General features: G+C 44.8%; 1 protein-coding gene across 6 annotated transcripts; it reads left to right on the forward strand.

The window, feature by feature from the left end:
• The first annotated feature begins 672 nt into the window (after positions 1–672).
• LOC111949427 (uncharacterized) lies at positions 673–18,124 on the forward strand. 6 transcript variants are annotated; one of them, XM_023966575.2, is made up of 12 exons: positions 673–694; positions 900–981; positions 10,848–11,158; positions 11,420–11,570; positions 11,714–11,896; positions 12,043–12,180; positions 12,415–12,609; positions 12,898–13,117; positions 13,309–13,409; positions 14,066–14,332; positions 15,901–15,959; positions 16,428–18,124. In XM_023966575.2, exons 3-12 carry the CDS (start codon positions 10,881–10,883, stop codon positions 16,651–16,653), a joined length of 1,818 nt encoding a protein of 605 aa, XP_023822343.1. In that variant the 5' UTR covers positions 673–694; positions 900–981; positions 10,848–10,880; the 3' UTR covers positions 16,654–18,124. The 6 variants fall into 6 exon arrangements, with proteins under 6 accessions (XP_023822343.1, XP_023822342.1, XP_023822348.1 ...); XM_023966577.1 differs by lacking the exons at positions 673–694; positions 900–981 and adding exons at positions 5,088–5,175; positions 5,818–5,943; XM_023966574.2 differs by lacking the exon at positions 673–694 and having other exon boundaries at positions 710–981.
• The last annotated feature ends 525 nt before the right edge of the window (positions 18,125–18,649 follow it).

The following is an 18,649-nucleotide window of genomic DNA, read 5'->3' on the forward strand; positions in this document are numbered from 1 at the left end:
CGTGAGTCTGTGCCTTCTCTAATGACACAAATACAATTACAATGCACCCTGAATCTGTATAATACCTATCTTATTTCACTGTCACCTAAAAGCACAGGATCTACTGTAAATCATGGGGTTTATGAGTCACATCTTTATACTAGTCACTCCACTATTTCTGGAGGCCTGAGCCAAATAGATTTACCAAGATATTCTCTGTGTTCAAGACAACTGGGGTGAAAATTATAATATACTCATTTTTTTATTTAACCTTTATTTAACTAGGCAAGTCAGTTAAGTTATACTCATATGAGTATAAAATGACTGCAGCTTAGAATAAAACAATTATACAAGCCACTTCAACCTCTTTTTATACCATCCTTATGTAACTGGCCTACAATATGCCTTCATTTGAATAATTACATATAAGGGGTAGAAGAGCTGTGCACATGGCCTGTATAATACATGTAAACGTCTGCATTTATTAAATTTTATTTAAAATGATCGAGACATCTGTCTTTGATTTTTTTTTGTATCACAGTCTGGAAATAACCTTATGAGTTTTAAAAAATCTATAAGGGAAACTTCAATTGAATTGTCCGCTGTATTTTTCAGTTATGAAAGAATGGATAAGGCAATATTTTTTGATAGATCCTATTTTTGCTTGGGAATTGTCAGTACGTGATACATTCAGGTAGGCGGAAGTTTAATGCAGGTGAGTAGAACGCGAGGGGTGTGGTTTCAAACTACCTGTGACAGGTCAAGTTACCTGCTACATTCATAACGCCGGCGTGCTCTTTCTATAGTTGTTACATTTACAAGAGAATGCAGATCAACTTCACAAATGACATCTTATGGTTGTTTCTTTAAGCGTGCACAAACGTSCCGCCGCATTTCGAATAAGTGTTTGTCATATTTAGGTATCAAGCGAAATGGAGCTTCCAAGTGTCAAGACCTCCCAGCTGTATGAATCCTACCTGTGAATCCAGACGAAGTAGAATCGTAAGTTGCCCGTTTGTTTCACTCTCTCAATGCTATTGGGGCTTTTTGACGTCAACATAGTTTAAACGTTCGAGTAGGTCTATTAAAATGTAAAATTATAACATGTTATTTCATTCTCGTTTTGTTTGGCGAGAGACAAAGTGGGTCATTAACATTGACGAAATTCGAATGTTGTTATTACAAGTTCCAAGAGCAGACAGGAATGGTGTTTATCTCAGGTAGTACTAACTTGTAGGTCTAAAGTGTCATTTCCACTTAAATTGTTTTCAAAAGGAACCGGTTACTGTCTGGCTGCTGTACTATGAAACTACAGTATGCATGACTCATTTTTACAAGTGAATTCCCTGTCATGCCCTGAGGTTATTACTTTTTGAGGATGTGGCATCAATAGCTTTACTGCTGGACCTACAACTCCTAGTGGAACCAAATACTCCTCAGCCATCTAATTTTCACTGAAAATTGTGCTCTTTTCACAAGGTCTGCACATCTATCACTCCCGTGTTTAATAACTAAATTGTAATTACTTTGCCACTATGGTCTATTTATTGCCTTTCCTCCCTAATCTTACCTCATTTCCTCACACTGTATGTAGATTTTTTCTATTGTGTTATTGACTGTACGTTTGTTTATTCCGTGTGTAACTCTGTGTTGTTGTTTGTGTCGCACTGCTTTTGCTTTATCTTGGCCAGGTCGCAGTTGTGAATGAGAACTTGTTCTCAACTAGCCTACCTGGTTAAATAAAGGTGAAATAAAAATAGGTAGAGTACTTTTACACAACAAATTGCACATCACTTTTGCGGGCCGATGTCTAAACCTTGTAATGCCAGTGACCTAAAGCAAATTTCTATAGGCCTAATGGGAATCGCAGTGTATCTTCACAGCCCTTTGACAGTCCTTTTTTCATTAGTGACCAGCAATTAGATAAAATGATTCTGCTCCTTTGAGCAGTGCTTGACCTGAAGAAATTGGTGTCGGCTAATTAACTACTGAATCAGTCAGCAACATCCCTCAGACAAGTGCRAGGCCCTGGACCAGAAAGCTGACAACGGGCTGTCTGTGAAACCCAACTCATGAGTTTGTGAGCAGACGTCTATCAGGATATCTTAGATAGCTATTTAATTTACTATCCCTGACCTAGAGATAAAGGGTGTAAGGACATTAATCAGAAGGAGAATTGCAGGCCTTTCTCATTTCGGTATTGATATGATACCCTCTCATCATTGAAGGTTACAGATCTCTTAATCACAAAATGTCCCCTCTTCAGGGGCTCAGCTCCTGAAGAATATCATCTGGCAGTAGAGTATCACTCCAAGCTCCCTACATGGAGCTGAGAGGGAAAATAAACAGATCAAGGATTTCTCAACTGGATTCAGGGTCGGATTCATTTACCTGCTGCTCTCCTATAACCAAAAATGTATGGTATAACAGGGACTCTAAAGTATTGTGATTTATTTTGGTTTCTGTCCAGACATCCATTTTGATTAAGTCTATCTGTCCGTCTATGCCCCTCTTGCAGACGTCCATCGCAGGCCCCTAAATGGTTTCCAGGAAGTTTTTTTTAATTTAATTTTTATTCCAGTCAATTTCCGTTGCATTCATTAGCTTGCTCTTTTAGTTATTTAGCCAAACACATTTAATTATGTTCATTTCCCCTGATAATGTCTAATAAATGAATTGTAGGACACAAGGAACATTGCGAACCACTGAGTCTAATTGAGTGCTCCAGCCCTCTAAGAATTGAGTTCCATTCCCATATCCTATATGGCATTGTGTGTGGCTGCATGATGGTCACCCTAAAGAGAGGTGCGGTCACTAACGGAGGAATGTGCTCTGCATTTGGACAAAGATGACCCCCCCCCCCCCAAAAGCCATTGTACTCTCCACTCTTCAGTCCTGGGTTCTCTTGTGTGACTGGGGTTATTCTCTCTCTCCTCTTAGCGATAGTATAGCTATGATATCCAGAGCACCAGTTTCCCATGCCTGATCAAGCACAACATTAGATACAGCCCTCATTAAAYGAGATTTTATCTGACACCAAACATAATCTGTGTAACCTAAAGTGTKCTTGACCACACAATCTCTTCCTGTTCCCGGGCCAAGCCTCTTGTTCCATTGTGTTCACGTAATTTCTCTGTTTTCTGTCTTTGTTGTCTTGTACTCATCACCTACTTTAGGCGTTTTATACAGACACTTGAAATCTAAAGACTGAGGTATTGCTGTTGGAAACATGGGGTCGGATTTCACCAACGTAGCATTGTTTCCAAACACACCTTTTTAGTAAATATTGGTAGGGAAGGCTCAGTAATTCTAGCAGCCTATGAAATATGAGAAAGCTTTTGTAGTGTATTTGATGTTTAACCACGTTTTTTTTATTAGAGTGCAGTAGTGTTACAAACTAATATTTGTCTTTCAGTCACTGAGGGCTGAATACTACAGTCTCGGTACTACAGTACACAACTCACTCACTCTATCACCCTTTCTCCTATCTGTCCCTCTGTCTTTCAATCAGTGTTTCTCTCCTTTCTCTCTTATTCTGCTTCGCCCTCCATTTTGTCTCTGCCATTTCTTTCTCGTTCTCCCTCAATTAATGCAGAGACTTAGTTGGAGGGTGAAAAAGTTTCCATCGAGGGTCACCAGATCTCTCCTCTGGACCTGCTCCTTTCCTCTCCCACAACTGACTGTTTTAAGTGTTCTGATCTTGGATCAGTTCAGGGGTGACTAACGGTGAGTTTCTCTCCCTGGCTGCCTCTTTCTCTGTGCAGATGGAGGGATAGATCAGGTGTCCCAGGCCTGTCTTCCGCACTCCATCCGGACAGCAGAAAGGCACATTTGTTCACTTTGAGTCTTTTGTGCTCCCGAGACAATGGCCGCAGTCTCTGGGCCATTGGGGTGAGGGGAGCGAGTTTGAGGGGGATGGGTTGGGAGCAGTTGAAGACGTGGCACTGCGCTCCATTTTCTCTGCTCCTCACTGGCTGTTCCACCGGATGTCCCCCACGGCTGCTGCTCCTCAATTGGCTGTCCCACCGGATGTCCCCCACGGCTGCTGCTCCTCACTGGCGTGTCCCACCGGAGTCCCCCACGCTGCTGCTCCTCACTGGCTGTCCCACCGGATGTCCCCCACGGCTGCTGCTCCTCACTGGCTGTCCCACCGGATGTCCCCCACGGCTGCTGCTCCTCACTCTGCCCGCGGTATGGCACAGAAGGGAGTGGTCGGACATGCTGCAAAAGAGACGGGCACTGTAAACGTGTCGATAGGCATGCTAACTGTTGGGATGAGAATAGATCAAGGTGTATTTGTTAAGATGTCATTATTTCATCTATGGTGACGTGCACAGTTGTCACTTTTCACAAATAGTATGTTATGTTTCCAATGGCTCTGTACTTGCTATTTGTTTAATTTTGCCTACTGTGCCTAGTCCTTTCGACTGAACTGCATTCGCCCTCCGTGTTGTTGAAGTACTGAACTAGTTGGCATGGACTAAAAAGTGCTGAAGTCAAAGTTAKGTTTTGTTGAGCAAGACTAACTACGTGGTCACTGGTGGTGCTGTAGAGCCCATCTAATAGTATCCAGGCAGATAAATGTGATTCATGCAGCGGTGTGGTGCCTCGGTCTGTTCAGCCCTGAGCCTCTGCTCCAGGCATGGGAGCTGCATACCAATAGCTGTTTTTTTTTTTGGGGGGGGGGGGGGTTTCCACCTTCAGAAGAGGAGGAGAGGAGCTGCCTTCACACACCCGTACAAAGAATGACCTGTCCCAGCTGCTTATAAACTTTGTGTCCACCGCAAGTCAGACGGCTAAAAGGATGCAATTGCCAATTAATTATTGTCCCCGAACGCTGTCCCGCTAAGAACATGTAGCCAGCAGTACGTGACCTGGAGGTTGAGTCAATATTTAGGCAAATGACAGTTGATACTTTCTGTCAAAGACTGAATAGCAGACTGACTCCGCAGGTTAACAATRCTCTTTTCKCTGGTAATGTTCCTGCTTCACGCTCCCAGCCTGTCCGTCAGGTGGTCCAGGATGCTKCKGGTGTCAGCTGACGAAGCATCCATCAAGGAAATGTCAGCGGCCAATCACGCTTTAATGGCTGTGTTGACGCTGTCATTAATTTTCATGTGTCTCGCGCAGCAGGGCTCGTCTGGGCAATCGTTGGCTGATGACGTCAACAGCTCACCTTTTGTCTGAGCCGGAGAGGTATAGTTTTGTTTCTTCCATAGCAGACAGCAGTTTCACTGTTTGGGTTCATTCAGCTCTCTCACTTATTCAAATGCTGGTATTGTTATGGAAAACTATCAATATGCATCTGCTTTGCCCCTCTACACCCCTACCACGACAGTAATATGACTCATGCACATTGTGGGCGTAAGCTGACATTAGTTTACTTGTCATATCTCTATTCATGTATTCATGGGCAGGTAGTTACTCTAGTCTGCAGAAATGGTGACTTGACATCCAGTGTCTTAGGACTGTACTATATACACAGATGGCCTTTGCCATACTGTAAAGAGGAAGGTTTTAACAGAGTAAATGTAATGTCATTGAGAAGTAGCCTATTTATTGGGACTGTATCATCACCTGCAGCCAGAGAAGCCCCCTGCCCTTTGTGCTGTCTAGAGGGGGACTGAAACCTAACCATGACATTTTTTTTTTATGGAGGGCGTATATGATACAGGCATGTATGTCTCGAAACCTGAGCTTCTGACCCGAGTCCCCATGGAATTACATGTTACTCAACTACTGGCTGTCAGCTTCCATCATATACTGCAACCCTAACCCCCTCACACACACACACACACACTACTCAACACTGGAGAATTGATTAACCTCTCACCATAGATCTGGAGCCTCGTTGCCGCCCAGCCCTCTCTCCCTCCCAGCCTGCAGAAATTACGAGTGCCCTTTAGAAGCTGTGACACATGCGTGTTCCATTATACTCCAGAATGGACTGAGCTCCTCTAACAGGTACAAAAGTAATAAAACTGCTTTCGATTTTTAACTCCCATCGCCTCGAGGCCCAATCCAGTGACTCCTTGCCCTCTTTCAATGGAGCAGTCAGCCACACACGCTTATGAATGTTGAGATGCGACTGACTGACGCTGCTCTCTCGAGTAAAAAGAAAAGGACGTTTCATGGTGTTCATATTTAACCAATGGCTGGCAGCCATTTTGAAAGCCCTGCGTTCTCTTCTATCTGAATATGAAGAGGAGAAGATGACCGTTGATAAATCTGTCTGATTGGTAGTGTTATTCCCTGTCTCACTCTGGATGATTAGTCAAAGGGCAGAGGTCAACCTCAGGCCAGTCATTGCGGCAGCAGTCTGCTGTGCCGGATTATCAAGTGTGACATTAGTCCGGAGAGGTCCGTTGACTTGCCGATGATTAACAATAAGCCCCCGGTACCAGAGTAGCCAACCTTCCTTGGCATATTCAGCAGGTAAGGGACCGGGGGAAATCTATTTGGCATTTTCTTATACCAGGGCCCCAGTTGTGCCCTCGTAACTCTTCCGGGCAGTGTGAAGAAGTGGTTTATCGGCCTCCAAGGCTGAGGGAATTCTTAAAGAGCCTACAGGCTACTTCCACAATCTGGATTTCTATTTAACTGCATAAAAAAAAAAGAACTGCCATGGAAAAGAACACTCCTGTGTTAATTTATTATGAAGTGTTAAGTCTCCATGGCATCTCAATCAAGTTGTTTACGGGACATTTTGATTGACAACACTAGTAATGTGAGCAGATTGGGTTGGCATAACGCAGTGGTAACCATGTCAACCTTGTGTTCCCTGTTTCATGTCACCGTAAGATAAGCAATATTTACTTTTGGGTCATATAATCATCCCCTTCCATTTTATTGATGTTGTCCATAACTGTATCACACATGATAGTAGTTCAGACTCCACCGACAGCCTGGTCTCACATCTGCCCTACATAAACTTTTTCCTGGCAGTCTCTGTGACCTATGGACTTCAGTTTAGTCATTAGTTGTGGGCATGTCACTGTCTGAGAGGTTGGCTCAAATGGAGAGTTTCTCACAGCTTTGTGCCACACAAATGAACCAACTGAGAACCACGTAAGAAGTTTGCCAAGAGTTCAAACTTGATAGTGAAATCTCTGCACTGACTAAAGAACTTCTGCAATCCTGACTGTTCCTCAAGAGGATATGAAAGGAATACTAAGTATAGACAGGTGAGCGTCCATCGACCCAAAAGTGGGATTGCAGATTGCCAGTGATGTGTATTGGAAACATCCTCCACACTGTTCTACTTCCCCTGGAAGGAGCTGTCATTCCTTTCACATAGCAACATGCCTTCCGCCCTGAAGCATGGCAACATGGAAATGAGTTATGAATGACAATGAGAAGACTGCATCAAAAAGTATCCTCAGTAGCTAATGAATGCAAAAAATAAATGTTTAAATCGGTGGTATTCAAATGTTGTTGTTTTTCGCAGGGACCCCATATTTTTCCCCCAATAATTATTTGCGATCCCACCCAAAATTGAATGACAAATTTACATTTTTACATCAACAAATAACCAACAATTGATTACATCAAAATGAYAGAAACCAATAAATACAATTATCTTTCTCAAAAAACATTTGTTCCATACAATGATCTGTACTCGTAAGGTTTTGTTTTTGAAGTAAGTTCCCCCTGTGATGCTACTAGGGGTCACAACCCCGACTTTGAATATCACTGCTCTAAATGGTATTTAGATAAACATGAGTCTTTTTGCCAATCTTTTCTGTTTATAATTCACGATCAAAGATCTGACAGCCTCAGAAACCTGTGCCCACTCTGAAACGTTATCTGACAGGCTGCTGCCCAATGTGCCGTCAATCACTGAATAAAAGCGAGAGAAAGAAGGAAAGAGAAACTATTATACTATACTGTAGAGATGACAGACAAAACCAGGATTAAACAGACCGGGCCTACAATCAGGATTAAACAGACCGGCCTGCATGAATCAAATCAAATGTTATTGGTCACATGCAGATGTTATTGCGAGTGTAGTGAAATGCTTGTGCTTCTAGTTCCGACAGTGCAGCAATATCTAACATGTAATCTAACAGTTCCACAACAACTACCTAATACACACAAATCTAAGTAAAGGATAGGCAAGATTATATAAAATACAGTGTATATACATATGAGATGAGTAATGCAAGATATGTAAACATTATTAAAATGACTAGTGATCCATTTATTGAAGTGGCCAATGATTTCAAGTCTATGTAGGCAGTGGCGGTTCTGGGGGGGGGCAGTGCCCCTGTGACAACAATTTTGGACCCCCTTGTGGCCCCCCTAAATGTGGAGTATGAAATCATTTTTACATAACTAATTTTTGCTATCGTTCTTTTTTTACATCCGTTATTAGACAGTGGCAACGATTATGAACATGGTATTTTGCCTGCTAATGCCTGCAATGCAGTGAAGAAAACGATGACAACAATAACGTCTAATGTAACTGGCCCCTCTGAATGTACAACTGGCCCAGCTGCCCCCCCCCCCCCCCCCCCAGTTGAAATGGTCTGAACCGCCACTGTATGTAAGCAGCAGCGTCTGTGTTAGTGATGGGTGTTTAACAGTCGGGGGTATGGCCTTGAGATGGAAGCTGTTTTTCAGTCTCTCGGTCCCAGCTTTGATGCACCTGTACTAACCTCAACTTCTGGATGGTAGCGGGGTGAACAGGCAGTGGCTCGGGTGGTTGTTGTCTTTGATCTTTTTGGCCTACCTGTGACATCGGGTGCTGTAGGTGTCCTGGAGGGCAGGTAGTTTGCCCCCGGTGATGTGTTGTGTAGACCGCACCACCCTCTGGAGAGCCTTGCGGTTGTGGGTGGTGCAGTTGCTGTACCAGGTGGTAATGCAGCCCTACAGGATGCTCTCAATTGTGTATCTGTAAAAGTTTGAGGGTTTTAGGTGACAAGCCACATTTCGTCAGCCTCCTGAGGTTGAAGCGGTGCTGTTGCGCCTTCACCACACTGTCTGTGTGAGTGGACCATTTCAATTTGTCTGTGACATGTACGCCGAGGAACTTAAAACTATCCACCTTCTCCACTGCTGTCCCGTCGATGTGGATAGGGGGGTGCTCCCTCTGCTGTTTCATGAGGTCCACGATCATCTCCAATGTTTTGTTGACATTGAGTGAGAGGTTGGTTTGCAGACACTATACTCCGAGTGCCCTCACCACCTCCCTGTAGGCTATCTTGTTGTTCGTAATCAGGCCTGCAACTGTTGTCGTCTGCAAACTTGATGATTGAGTTGGAGGCGTGCATGGCCACGCAGTCGTGTGAACAGGGAGTACAGGAACGGGCTGAGCACGCACCCTTGTGGGGCCCCAGTGTTAAGGATCAGTGAAGTGGTTGTGTTTCCTACATTCACCACCTGGGGGCGGCCCGTCAGGAAGTCCAAGACCCAATTGCACAGGGTGGGGTTGAGACCCATGGCCTCTAGCTTAATGATGAGCTTGGAGGGTACTATGGTGTTGAATTCTGAGCTATAGTCAATGAACAGCATTCTTACATAGTTATTCCTCTTGTCCAGATGGGGTAGGGGAGTGTGCAGTACGATGGTGATTGCATCGTCTGTGGATCTATTGAAGCGGGTCTCGGGTGTCAGGTAAGGTAGAGGTGATATGATCCTTAACTAGACTCTCTGCACTTCATGATGATGAAGTGAGTGCTACGGGGCGYTAGTCCTGTAGTTCACTTGCCTTTTTGGGTTGCGGAACAGTGGTGGCCATCTTGAAGCATGTCCATCAACACACCAGCCAGCTGGTCTGCGCCGGCAGCCTTGCAAGGGTTAACACGCTTAAATGTCTTAGTCACGTCGGCCACAGAGGAGAGACCACAGTCCTTGGTAGCGGGCCGTGTCGGTGGCACTGTATTATCCTCAAAGCGGGCAAAGAAGGTGTTTAGTTTGTCTGGAAGCGTGACGTGGCTGGTTTTCTTTTTGTAGTCCGTGATTGTTTGTAGACCCTGCCACATACGTCTCGTGTCTGAGCCGTTGAATTGCAACATTTTCTGTTGACATTTCACTTGTTTGATGGCCTTGCGGAGAGAATAACTACACTGTTTGTATTCTGCCATATTCCCAGTCACCTTGCCATGGTTAAATGCGGTGGCTCGCGCTTTCAGTTCTGCGTGAATGCCGCCATCTATCCACGGTTTCTGGTTAGGGTAGGTTTTAATAGTCACGGTGGGTACAACATCTCCTATGCACTGACCAGACAAGTGCATGTTTCAGACTGCTTTAATTACACACCCTCAGCTTTTGTTGTATGATTTTCTAAAGGCAGGCAGAAATGGTTAATGTCAACATTGATGGGACCGAAGGACTACTCTTTACTGTTTTCATTTCCTATCCAACAGTCTGTAATGTGAAAACGTCCTCTGTTTTCAGCTCCTAACCCCTTTTTAGAATGGTCTGAACTGCTGAGTCATAATTCATAAGAGGGATTGCTACTACAAAACGATTAGATGGCCCAGAAAATTACCTCTTGGCCATTCGGGTAGTTGCCTCACTTTGGGAGGCATTCAGCTACGCGCCATCTGCGCTGTCTCTCTCAATTCCTGGGCAGTCATTCAGAACTCTGTATGTAATTACTTATATGAATAACCCTGATGGGTTAACTCAGGTGCTCACCCAACACTGAGTGCTCCAAGACATCCCACCCTTGATTTTCTTTTTTTCCAAAGATCGCACTTTTTTACGGAGTGCATTGAAAAGCATGTAGGGTCCATCTGATAACATACTATAGACATTGTTACTGTGAAAAATGCTTTCAAATGAATTGCATTGAGTATATGTGTTGTAATTGTCACCTCATTTCGGAGTGTTGTAATGCAGCGACACTTTCCCACCCCAAACAGGTGGAGCTGCCCAGGTGACAGGTGGAGCCCAAGATGCCTGTGGAGGTGCCACTCTCAGCCGGTAGTCATGGACAACATTGTCCCTGCAGCACAGGAAGTGACATAATGTCGGAAGAGGTTGAACGMCGAGTCGCTACCCAGTCTGTGAACAGCCCCTTGCGATTGGACCTGATCCTAGAGCACACTGAGCCCCTACTTTCCGAGTCCCACTTCCTGCCTCTACTAGATATCAGTGAGGAGCCCCAAGACTGRCTGCCACTGGGAAACTGCTTGATCCAAGATGGAAGCCTGTCTCTGGATGGATGTGTCCAGTGAGTGTGTATCAGAAAAATCCCKTTTCTCAACTCCTCAACACATTAGTTTTCTCTTCTGACCCCTATGGGGTTTTCTCAAGTGTATTTGCTGATTTGAAGGATTAAGACCTAATTAACGTGGACAGTTAATTAATGGATAGTAGATTATATTGATCAACAGGGCGATTCTGCAGTCTCTCCTAGCAGTGAACCATACTACCCTAATCGATGTGCTTTTCTGTTTACCAGTCTGACCTTTGTTTGTTTTATCTCGCAAAGGTTGGAAAGAAAATGGGTGCTATGGCATGAGTTCATGAAGGAGTGCTCCTCTCTCTGCGACTGGCTCCAATTGGCTGAGAAGTCTGCCGACTCCCCGAGATCTGCCCATGTGCTCTTTGTCACTGCCAAGGAGGAGCTCAAGAAATTTGAGGTAAAAAGAGACTAGATTAGGCCGTCTAATGTCCATCTAAAGCCCCATGTTGGTGGTGTTATTACAGCACTGTTTTGTTCACCTGTATAATAGAACAACAAGTCTCTATCTAAACCCCCAGTTGTTGTGCTCTCCCCTCCCAGAGCCTGAGGACCCAGGCTGGGGCTCGGCTGGTGCAGCTGGACAGTCTGACCCTTAGGAACAGGACCCTGACCAGGCTCTTTGATGGGGCCATGCGGTCACGCCTGCTGGGCATGGCCAAGGACTGTGGTCAGCGCTGGGACCGCCTACATGGAACCATTGAGAGTGTCTGCCGCAGACTCAAGGTAAGAGGTGCAAGATACCCCCTTRCGCCATCACACAGATGTCTAAGGCAGTGTATATAGGGGACATTTATTTTTTGCGCTACATCCAACCCCCCTCGCTTCACATGCTCTCTTTCCTACCCTGTCTTCTCCTGCACCTCCCCCAGCACTGTGTGTCCCAGCGGGAGGAGTTTGATGGCCAGAGGGAGGAGATGGCTGTGTGGCTTGCTGACATGGACCTTAGGCTGACCGAGGTGGAGCACTTCTCTGGAAGGGACACCTGTYWKAAGATGCGGGAGCTGCAGGTAAAGGACATGGCRTAGGACTGTACTGGACAGGACTGACCAGCCAAGTAATCTAACCACGCAATCAGCGGTCCTCACTTGTGCCTAACATAATTTTGCATSTACTTTACCTGGTAATTTATCTGTAATTCCCATTAACTGTCCCTGACTTGCTGCTACCTGATGCCAGTACCAGGCCTTTCCCCTGGTAAATGTTTCCTCTCTGATTTAACTGTGCTGTGTGTATGGCCTCAGAGCTTCCAGGAGGCAGTGGGGGAGAATGCGGGGCGTCTGAACTGTCTCCTGGAGCGGGGTGAGGCGCTAATCCAGAGGAGCGAGCCAGAGGACGCCCAAGATATCGAGGCGGGGCTGCAGGAGCTGCTGCTCTACTGTGCCCAAGTATTTGAGGGAGTGGGCCATCTGCACACACGCCTGCTCAGCATGAGACTGGTATGGTCTGCTTAACCTGTATCTTTAACTGCACCTGCCACTCTAAGACCCTGCTCTTCTAAGCTTCTGTCCGCTGTTCTGAAAGGCATATATGGGTTAAAGGAAGSTAGTGAAGACAAGCGAGGTGACTTTTGGGTTGMGAAATATGTCAATTTCTCTCTTGGCTCTGAACAGCTGTTCCAAGCCAAATGCTGAGAACAACTCTACCATTATTGTGTTTTTATAGCATCCTTATAGTTATTACCTTCCACTTACACCTCCTCCTTTGCTCCCTCCTCTCCATGTCAGGTGTATGAGGATGACTGGGTACTGACTCAAGCCTCTGACTCCGGCTGTCCGTCTGAGATCCTGTTGGAGCAGGATGGTGTGTTTGAGAAGGGCAGTGCCCCAGACCAGCGGAACCCCACCAACCTGGACCACATGGTGCTGGAGTGGGACCCCTCCGTCGACATCGGGGGCCCCGTCTCCCAATACGACGTTGGCTTGTCATATTTCAGCGCCCACACAGGTAGCCAATGAAATAATTTACTATGGATTAAAATGAAAAGTTTATGACGCTTATAGAATAATCCACGTGTTCTATCCTCAAACATTGGGATACCATGAGAACATTTTAAATGATTAACGCCGTCATTGTTTTCGATGTGCGTTGGTGAGGCTTGGCACCAGATTTGAGGTGTGCTTGTGTCATTCAAACAGATCGAGAGAAGCCATTGGCAAGAGATGGTGTGAAGAGGCGGAGTTACCTCAGCTCCATAGGCTCTCAGTCTGATCTAAATAACAGCGCAGCAGAGTACATGGTGAGTAGCTCCTCCTACTGATTTTGTATTCTGGCGCTCCGCTCGGCCACTGTTCCCTTAGGCTCAGAGGCACACGCAGGTCAACATGTTTTTGCAATATTATCAGGAATGTAAACTTGTGTTCAACCGGCAAAGGAATTTGGTGTATACTGAAGTATGCGCATCCGCTTGTCAGGGTGAAACAAATGATCCATTGAAATTATGATGAGGCACAATGTTGTTCTTCAATTTGATTAACAAGGAGTTATTGTGTGTGTGTGTGAGAGAGAGGTGGAGAATGTGTGTGTGTGTGAGAGAGAGGTGGAGAATGTGTGTGTGTGAGAAAACAATCTTAGTGCTCTGTTTCCAGTTAACCCTAAAGCCAATACTTCCATTATCACCGGTGTCAGTAGGGAGAAGTTTTGTTTTGCTGGTGTGACTAATATAATACTGATTGTGTTGCACTGCTGTTGAACTCAAACCAAAACCCATTGGAATTAATAGTGGAAGATACATTAGTGTAGGACTGATTTTTAGCATCTGATTAAGCCAGCAATATAAAGACATCAAAGCCTCTGAGGATTTTGCATATTAAAGCAGAAAACCTCACTGAAATGTGTTAGTTCATTCCAGGTAAAATTACACAATCTATCCTCATTTGTCGCTGGTGTTTCCAGAGGCCGGAGAGGAGGTTTGAGTATGCAGGTCCAGAGGTGTTCTCACCTCCCACTACCCAGAGTGTCAGAGATGACAGACCTCTACTCTCTGGCTGCTGGATGACCTCCACGCCCGACGGACCCTACCCGGAGCCTGTGACCTTTGACCCTGCTCGCATCAGCGCTTGGCTGGGACAGACGCATGGACACACCGTCCCCTCTAGGGTCCCCTCGGTCCAACAGCGCAGAGCCTGCTCCAAGGCAGTCCAGACCGACAGTACTGGGAAGGTATGCCTTAAACCCAGTAAAACTCCTCTGCCTTTTCAAGACTGATCTAGTGTGCCCTCTGACCCATAATATCGCCTCCAAATTAGAATTCATTGTCATCTCAGTTTATTGGTGGAAATAATGACTTAGACAGAAACCCTCTGATCCTTTGAGGACATTCGACTTTGCCCACACCCAAAAAATTATAGCCGCTGCAGTCTGAAATTAGTAAAGTTGGAGGAATGAGCTGCTAGCAACAGTAGCCTTCATTGAGCAGCGTACTGCATCACATGAGAATCTTCACGTGTGTGTGTAGCTTTCTGGAACAGCTGAGAGATGTGCCCTGGAGCCTCCACAAGACTCCTGACCGTCCACACTGATTAGATTCTGCTTATTTTCCTCTTTACTAGCATTGGTCCAGAGAGGGGCATGTATAGTGAGACATACACACAAAGGTGTTTGGTTCTATGCAGACCTGCTTCGTGGAAAAGGATCACTTTTTTTTTCTTTTTTTTTTACACTATGACTAGCTCTAGGAATCGACTTTCCTTTTCAATATTTGCAAAAATGCATGGAGAATTCAGTGGCATCACGAAGTGAATATCCATAGAATCATCCACACTCAGTGTTTTGTGTCATTGCATGCAGCTTTAAATTCATTGCCCACTATTTTGGGAGTCTCACATCGCCTACAAAGAGTATCCTATACCTCGTCTCCCTCGTAAACAAAACAATAAAATTGAGATTTATAAATGTATCGGTGTAGCAGAGGCCACGTTTTAAGTGTCAACAGAACAGAAACAGCCCAGGAACATTTCCCTTCTGTTCTTTTGGGAGGGTGCTTTTTTCTTTCTAATTAAGCTGTCTGAAGCCCAGCCTGACTAAAGCATTCTGTTCGCCAGAGGGGGACACGTCCATAAGAAAGTGAATCGCTGTGCTGATGGAAAGCCTGATTTCACTGCAAAGCCTCAAACCTTGCAGAGTAACCATTTCCAATTCAAAGGGGCTCTTGTAATTTCTTTGCGCTCGTGGCTTAATTGGCAGCTTTACAGGGACGGCGGAACGTTCTAGCGTTAACTGGATTTTTTTATGTCTGTAATTGCAGACGAGCGAATAAAGACACACCATAGGCCACGAGCGGTCGTCAGAACCCAGTGAGTGGATAGAGGGAGAGGGGCAGACGAGGGGCTGGTGGTTTGGTCCCATGAGAGAGAGGGGGGGGGGGGGGGTGCGCGGAAACCTCATTGGACCACATCTCGACATCTCTTTTAATTTACAATTGGCCTTTGTTGCATAGAAACACTGCATGTAGAATGAGTCTAGCCTGTGCCGTAACCCAAACTGCTCTGTGTATGTGTGTCAGTGTGCTGGTTGCTCTGAGGGAAGCCACAGTTTTGGGTACAACAATGTACTGAAGATGGCAGGTTGTATGCATGCAGATCACACTAAAAGTAAAAACCTTTGCCAGCTGCCTTGTAAAAAGTTGTATAGGCCTACAGAGCAGAGGTCAAAATGAATGCATCCCCTGTCGGGTTGTGTGTGTGTATACACAATCCCTCTCTCTGTTGATTCCTCTGTTTCTCTGCCAGTCTCCAGAGGAAGAGCTGCACTGCAATGCCTCATGGGAGGTGGTCCATAGTGAGCAACTGTGAGTAAAGTCTTATTCACGTGTAAACTTTGGCTGCCTTTAAACAGGAAGACCAATTCTGATCTTTTGCCCAATTATTTGTATTTTGACCAATCAGATCTTTTGCCAATAATTGTGCAAAATATCAGCATTGTTCTGCCTGTGTAAACGCAGCCTATATGTTTTAATATTCAATGCTTTGGTTCAACTTATATTACTGTACTATCATAGTTTTTACTTATTATACGTAGATGCACTCAAATAGGCTTAACTTTCATAACTACAACACTGCAAGTACCCGTCGTGACATTTGATATTCCACTCAACACCAATTAGAAGAAGATAGCAAATCTCACTCCATGTGATTTATTGACATTATAAACAGCACACACTCCCAGTCCCCAAGGTCAATAACAACCTCTGACTTGAACGATGCTGAGACTTTGTAATTCTATCACGCTCCTTCTATCCATTTCCTTCCTCCTCTAGGCCAAATGAGTGCCCTGACAGACAAACCCAGTGCAGCTCGTGGCCCCTGCGGGCACTAAAGACTCTGAGGAGCCTAGTGTTCCTGGTCGTCCTGCTGGCTGTGTTCCTAGCCCTGCTGGTCTGGCCCACAACACTCCTCATGGACTTAGAGTGCCACCGCTCCAACTCCTTTGCCCGCACCTTCCAACTGGCCCTGAGCTACGTCAACGGGCCCCCGCCAACCTGAGGGACAAAAGTGTCCCAGAAGGTGGTCACATCAAATCCGTGGTGAGCCCTGAACACACCTTATTCAGGGGGGACAGTCCCAGAATGCCTTTCCATTTCAAAACCATGAGTAAGGCATTAACAAGGAGGCCGCATGAGAAAAGAGAGAAATTAAGAACTATTAGGCCCAATAAAAATGTGGCCTTGGTATTTATTATCTGAATCCCTCCACCATCCTGCTGGCAGAAGTAGCTCATCTCTAATGGCATTCATAATGTCTTACTATGCCAGGGTAGCACTTTTGTTGATTGGTCTGTCATGATGGATTTGTAACTTATTTATGTGGTGATTATAATCTATATGGACGACTTAATGACGGCAAATACTTTGAGCAATTCTCTTTTGGGCATTTGAAATGATCTGTATATCAATATTTATTATGTCAAAGCTAGAGAGAGCTTTCGATTTATTCTGCACTCTATATTGCAAGCGCTTGGGACTATTGGTTCTATCTGCATTTTTGTCCAAATTGAGTTATTGATCAAGCCTTGTTCTGTTTAATGTTCTCTACCTATATAGTACTCTAAACACCCCAATCTTGTTAAATTCAAAAGAATACAAGACAAACATTGCTGACACCTTTCAAACCATTGAGAGTTTGGAACTTTGAAGCCAATTATCTCAGAATCATCTTTTTGCAGGTAATCGTTAGTCCCAAGCTCTCGATTTCACATGGGGTTTCTGCAAATGAATGATACTGAATGCCCGAGCTCGGATTTACTAGGGCGACTTGCAGAGATGACCCATTTGTAGGTCAATGGGATAGGTGACCTGGCTAATGCACTTAGGATAAATTAGCACTCCTTTTGTGCTGCTGCTGTGCGTGTGTGTGTGACCTTGTTTGCATGTGCGTGGGTCGTTAATTTAAACTCAATGAATTTCTTTTACATCTGCTGCGATGCCAACAGGGTCCAGCTGGAAAACAATCAGGCAAAAAGCCAACGCATCTGAGGCCAGTGATTACAGTGTAAGCCTCTAAACATACTGTATGGGTTATGTAGTAGTTTATGGTCAATGCTTATGTTTTGACATAGTGGATGCAATCCTGGATCTCATCCATATGTCACAAATGTAATGTCAGTCTTAAGAAGTGAATGGATAAAAACTCCATAATATTATGTGAGGTACATGCACCTCATCTGAAAATGTTGGAATATGTTTGCCTTATGCTTGTAGGTGTGTGTGTTTGTTTGTGGGGGAGTGTTTGCACGGAGTTTTGATTCTTGTCCGTCCAGTGTGTATCGGCGTGGAAATGTAGTGAAGTGTAACAAATCAGATTTCTTCAAATCAGATTCCTCAGCTTCTTGCATTTCATGGATGATTTTTAAACTTCCCCTTTATACAGTAAAGGATTCCTGTTTTTTTTTTTTTATATATGTGGAGTTCAAGATCTGTACATGCGTCATGAAATTAAAGAACAGTGTGAGAACAAGCAGAGGGGTATAGATCTATTTTTCTTCTACTCTGTAATGTGTGTGTGTGTGTGTGTGTGGAATGGTATGTCGTGTGATTCTGATTTCGCCATAGTGCGACGGCCTGCAAGTATCTGGGCTAGTGGGTGAACTGAAAGGGGGTTTTGTACTGGTGCATGCAAAAAATGCACCCAAGAATGTTATAAATTCAATTAGTACGCAAATAAGTGAATGTCGGAAGAATTTGAAGATGACCTTTCCATGGCTGGCCCGTGAAAGGGAATTCTGATGCATAGGGTCAGGGAATCAGGATTGTGTGGCTAAAGAGGAGACATAGTCTTGACTAACAGGGCCACTCAGTTCACCCATGCTAATGAGGCAAATTGTGATGTTTTCAATCTATGCCTTTTTGGTTGTTTTGTCCTGTTTTCCCAATGACTCGTAAGAGGGGGAGTTGATATAGAGAACAAATTGCTGGTTTGTGTGTGTTTGGCACAACTGTTAACAATATAATTTAGGACCTGTGTAAAGACGGAAGGGCACGGC

Source organism: Salvelinus sp. IW2-2015, linkage group LG22 (assembly GCF_002910315.2).
Source record: "Salvelinus sp. IW2-2015 linkage group LG22, ASM291031v2, whole genome shotgun sequence".
Classification (NCBI taxonomy): domain Eukaryota; kingdom Metazoa; phylum Chordata; class Actinopteri; order Salmoniformes; family Salmonidae; genus Salvelinus; species Salvelinus sp. IW2-2015.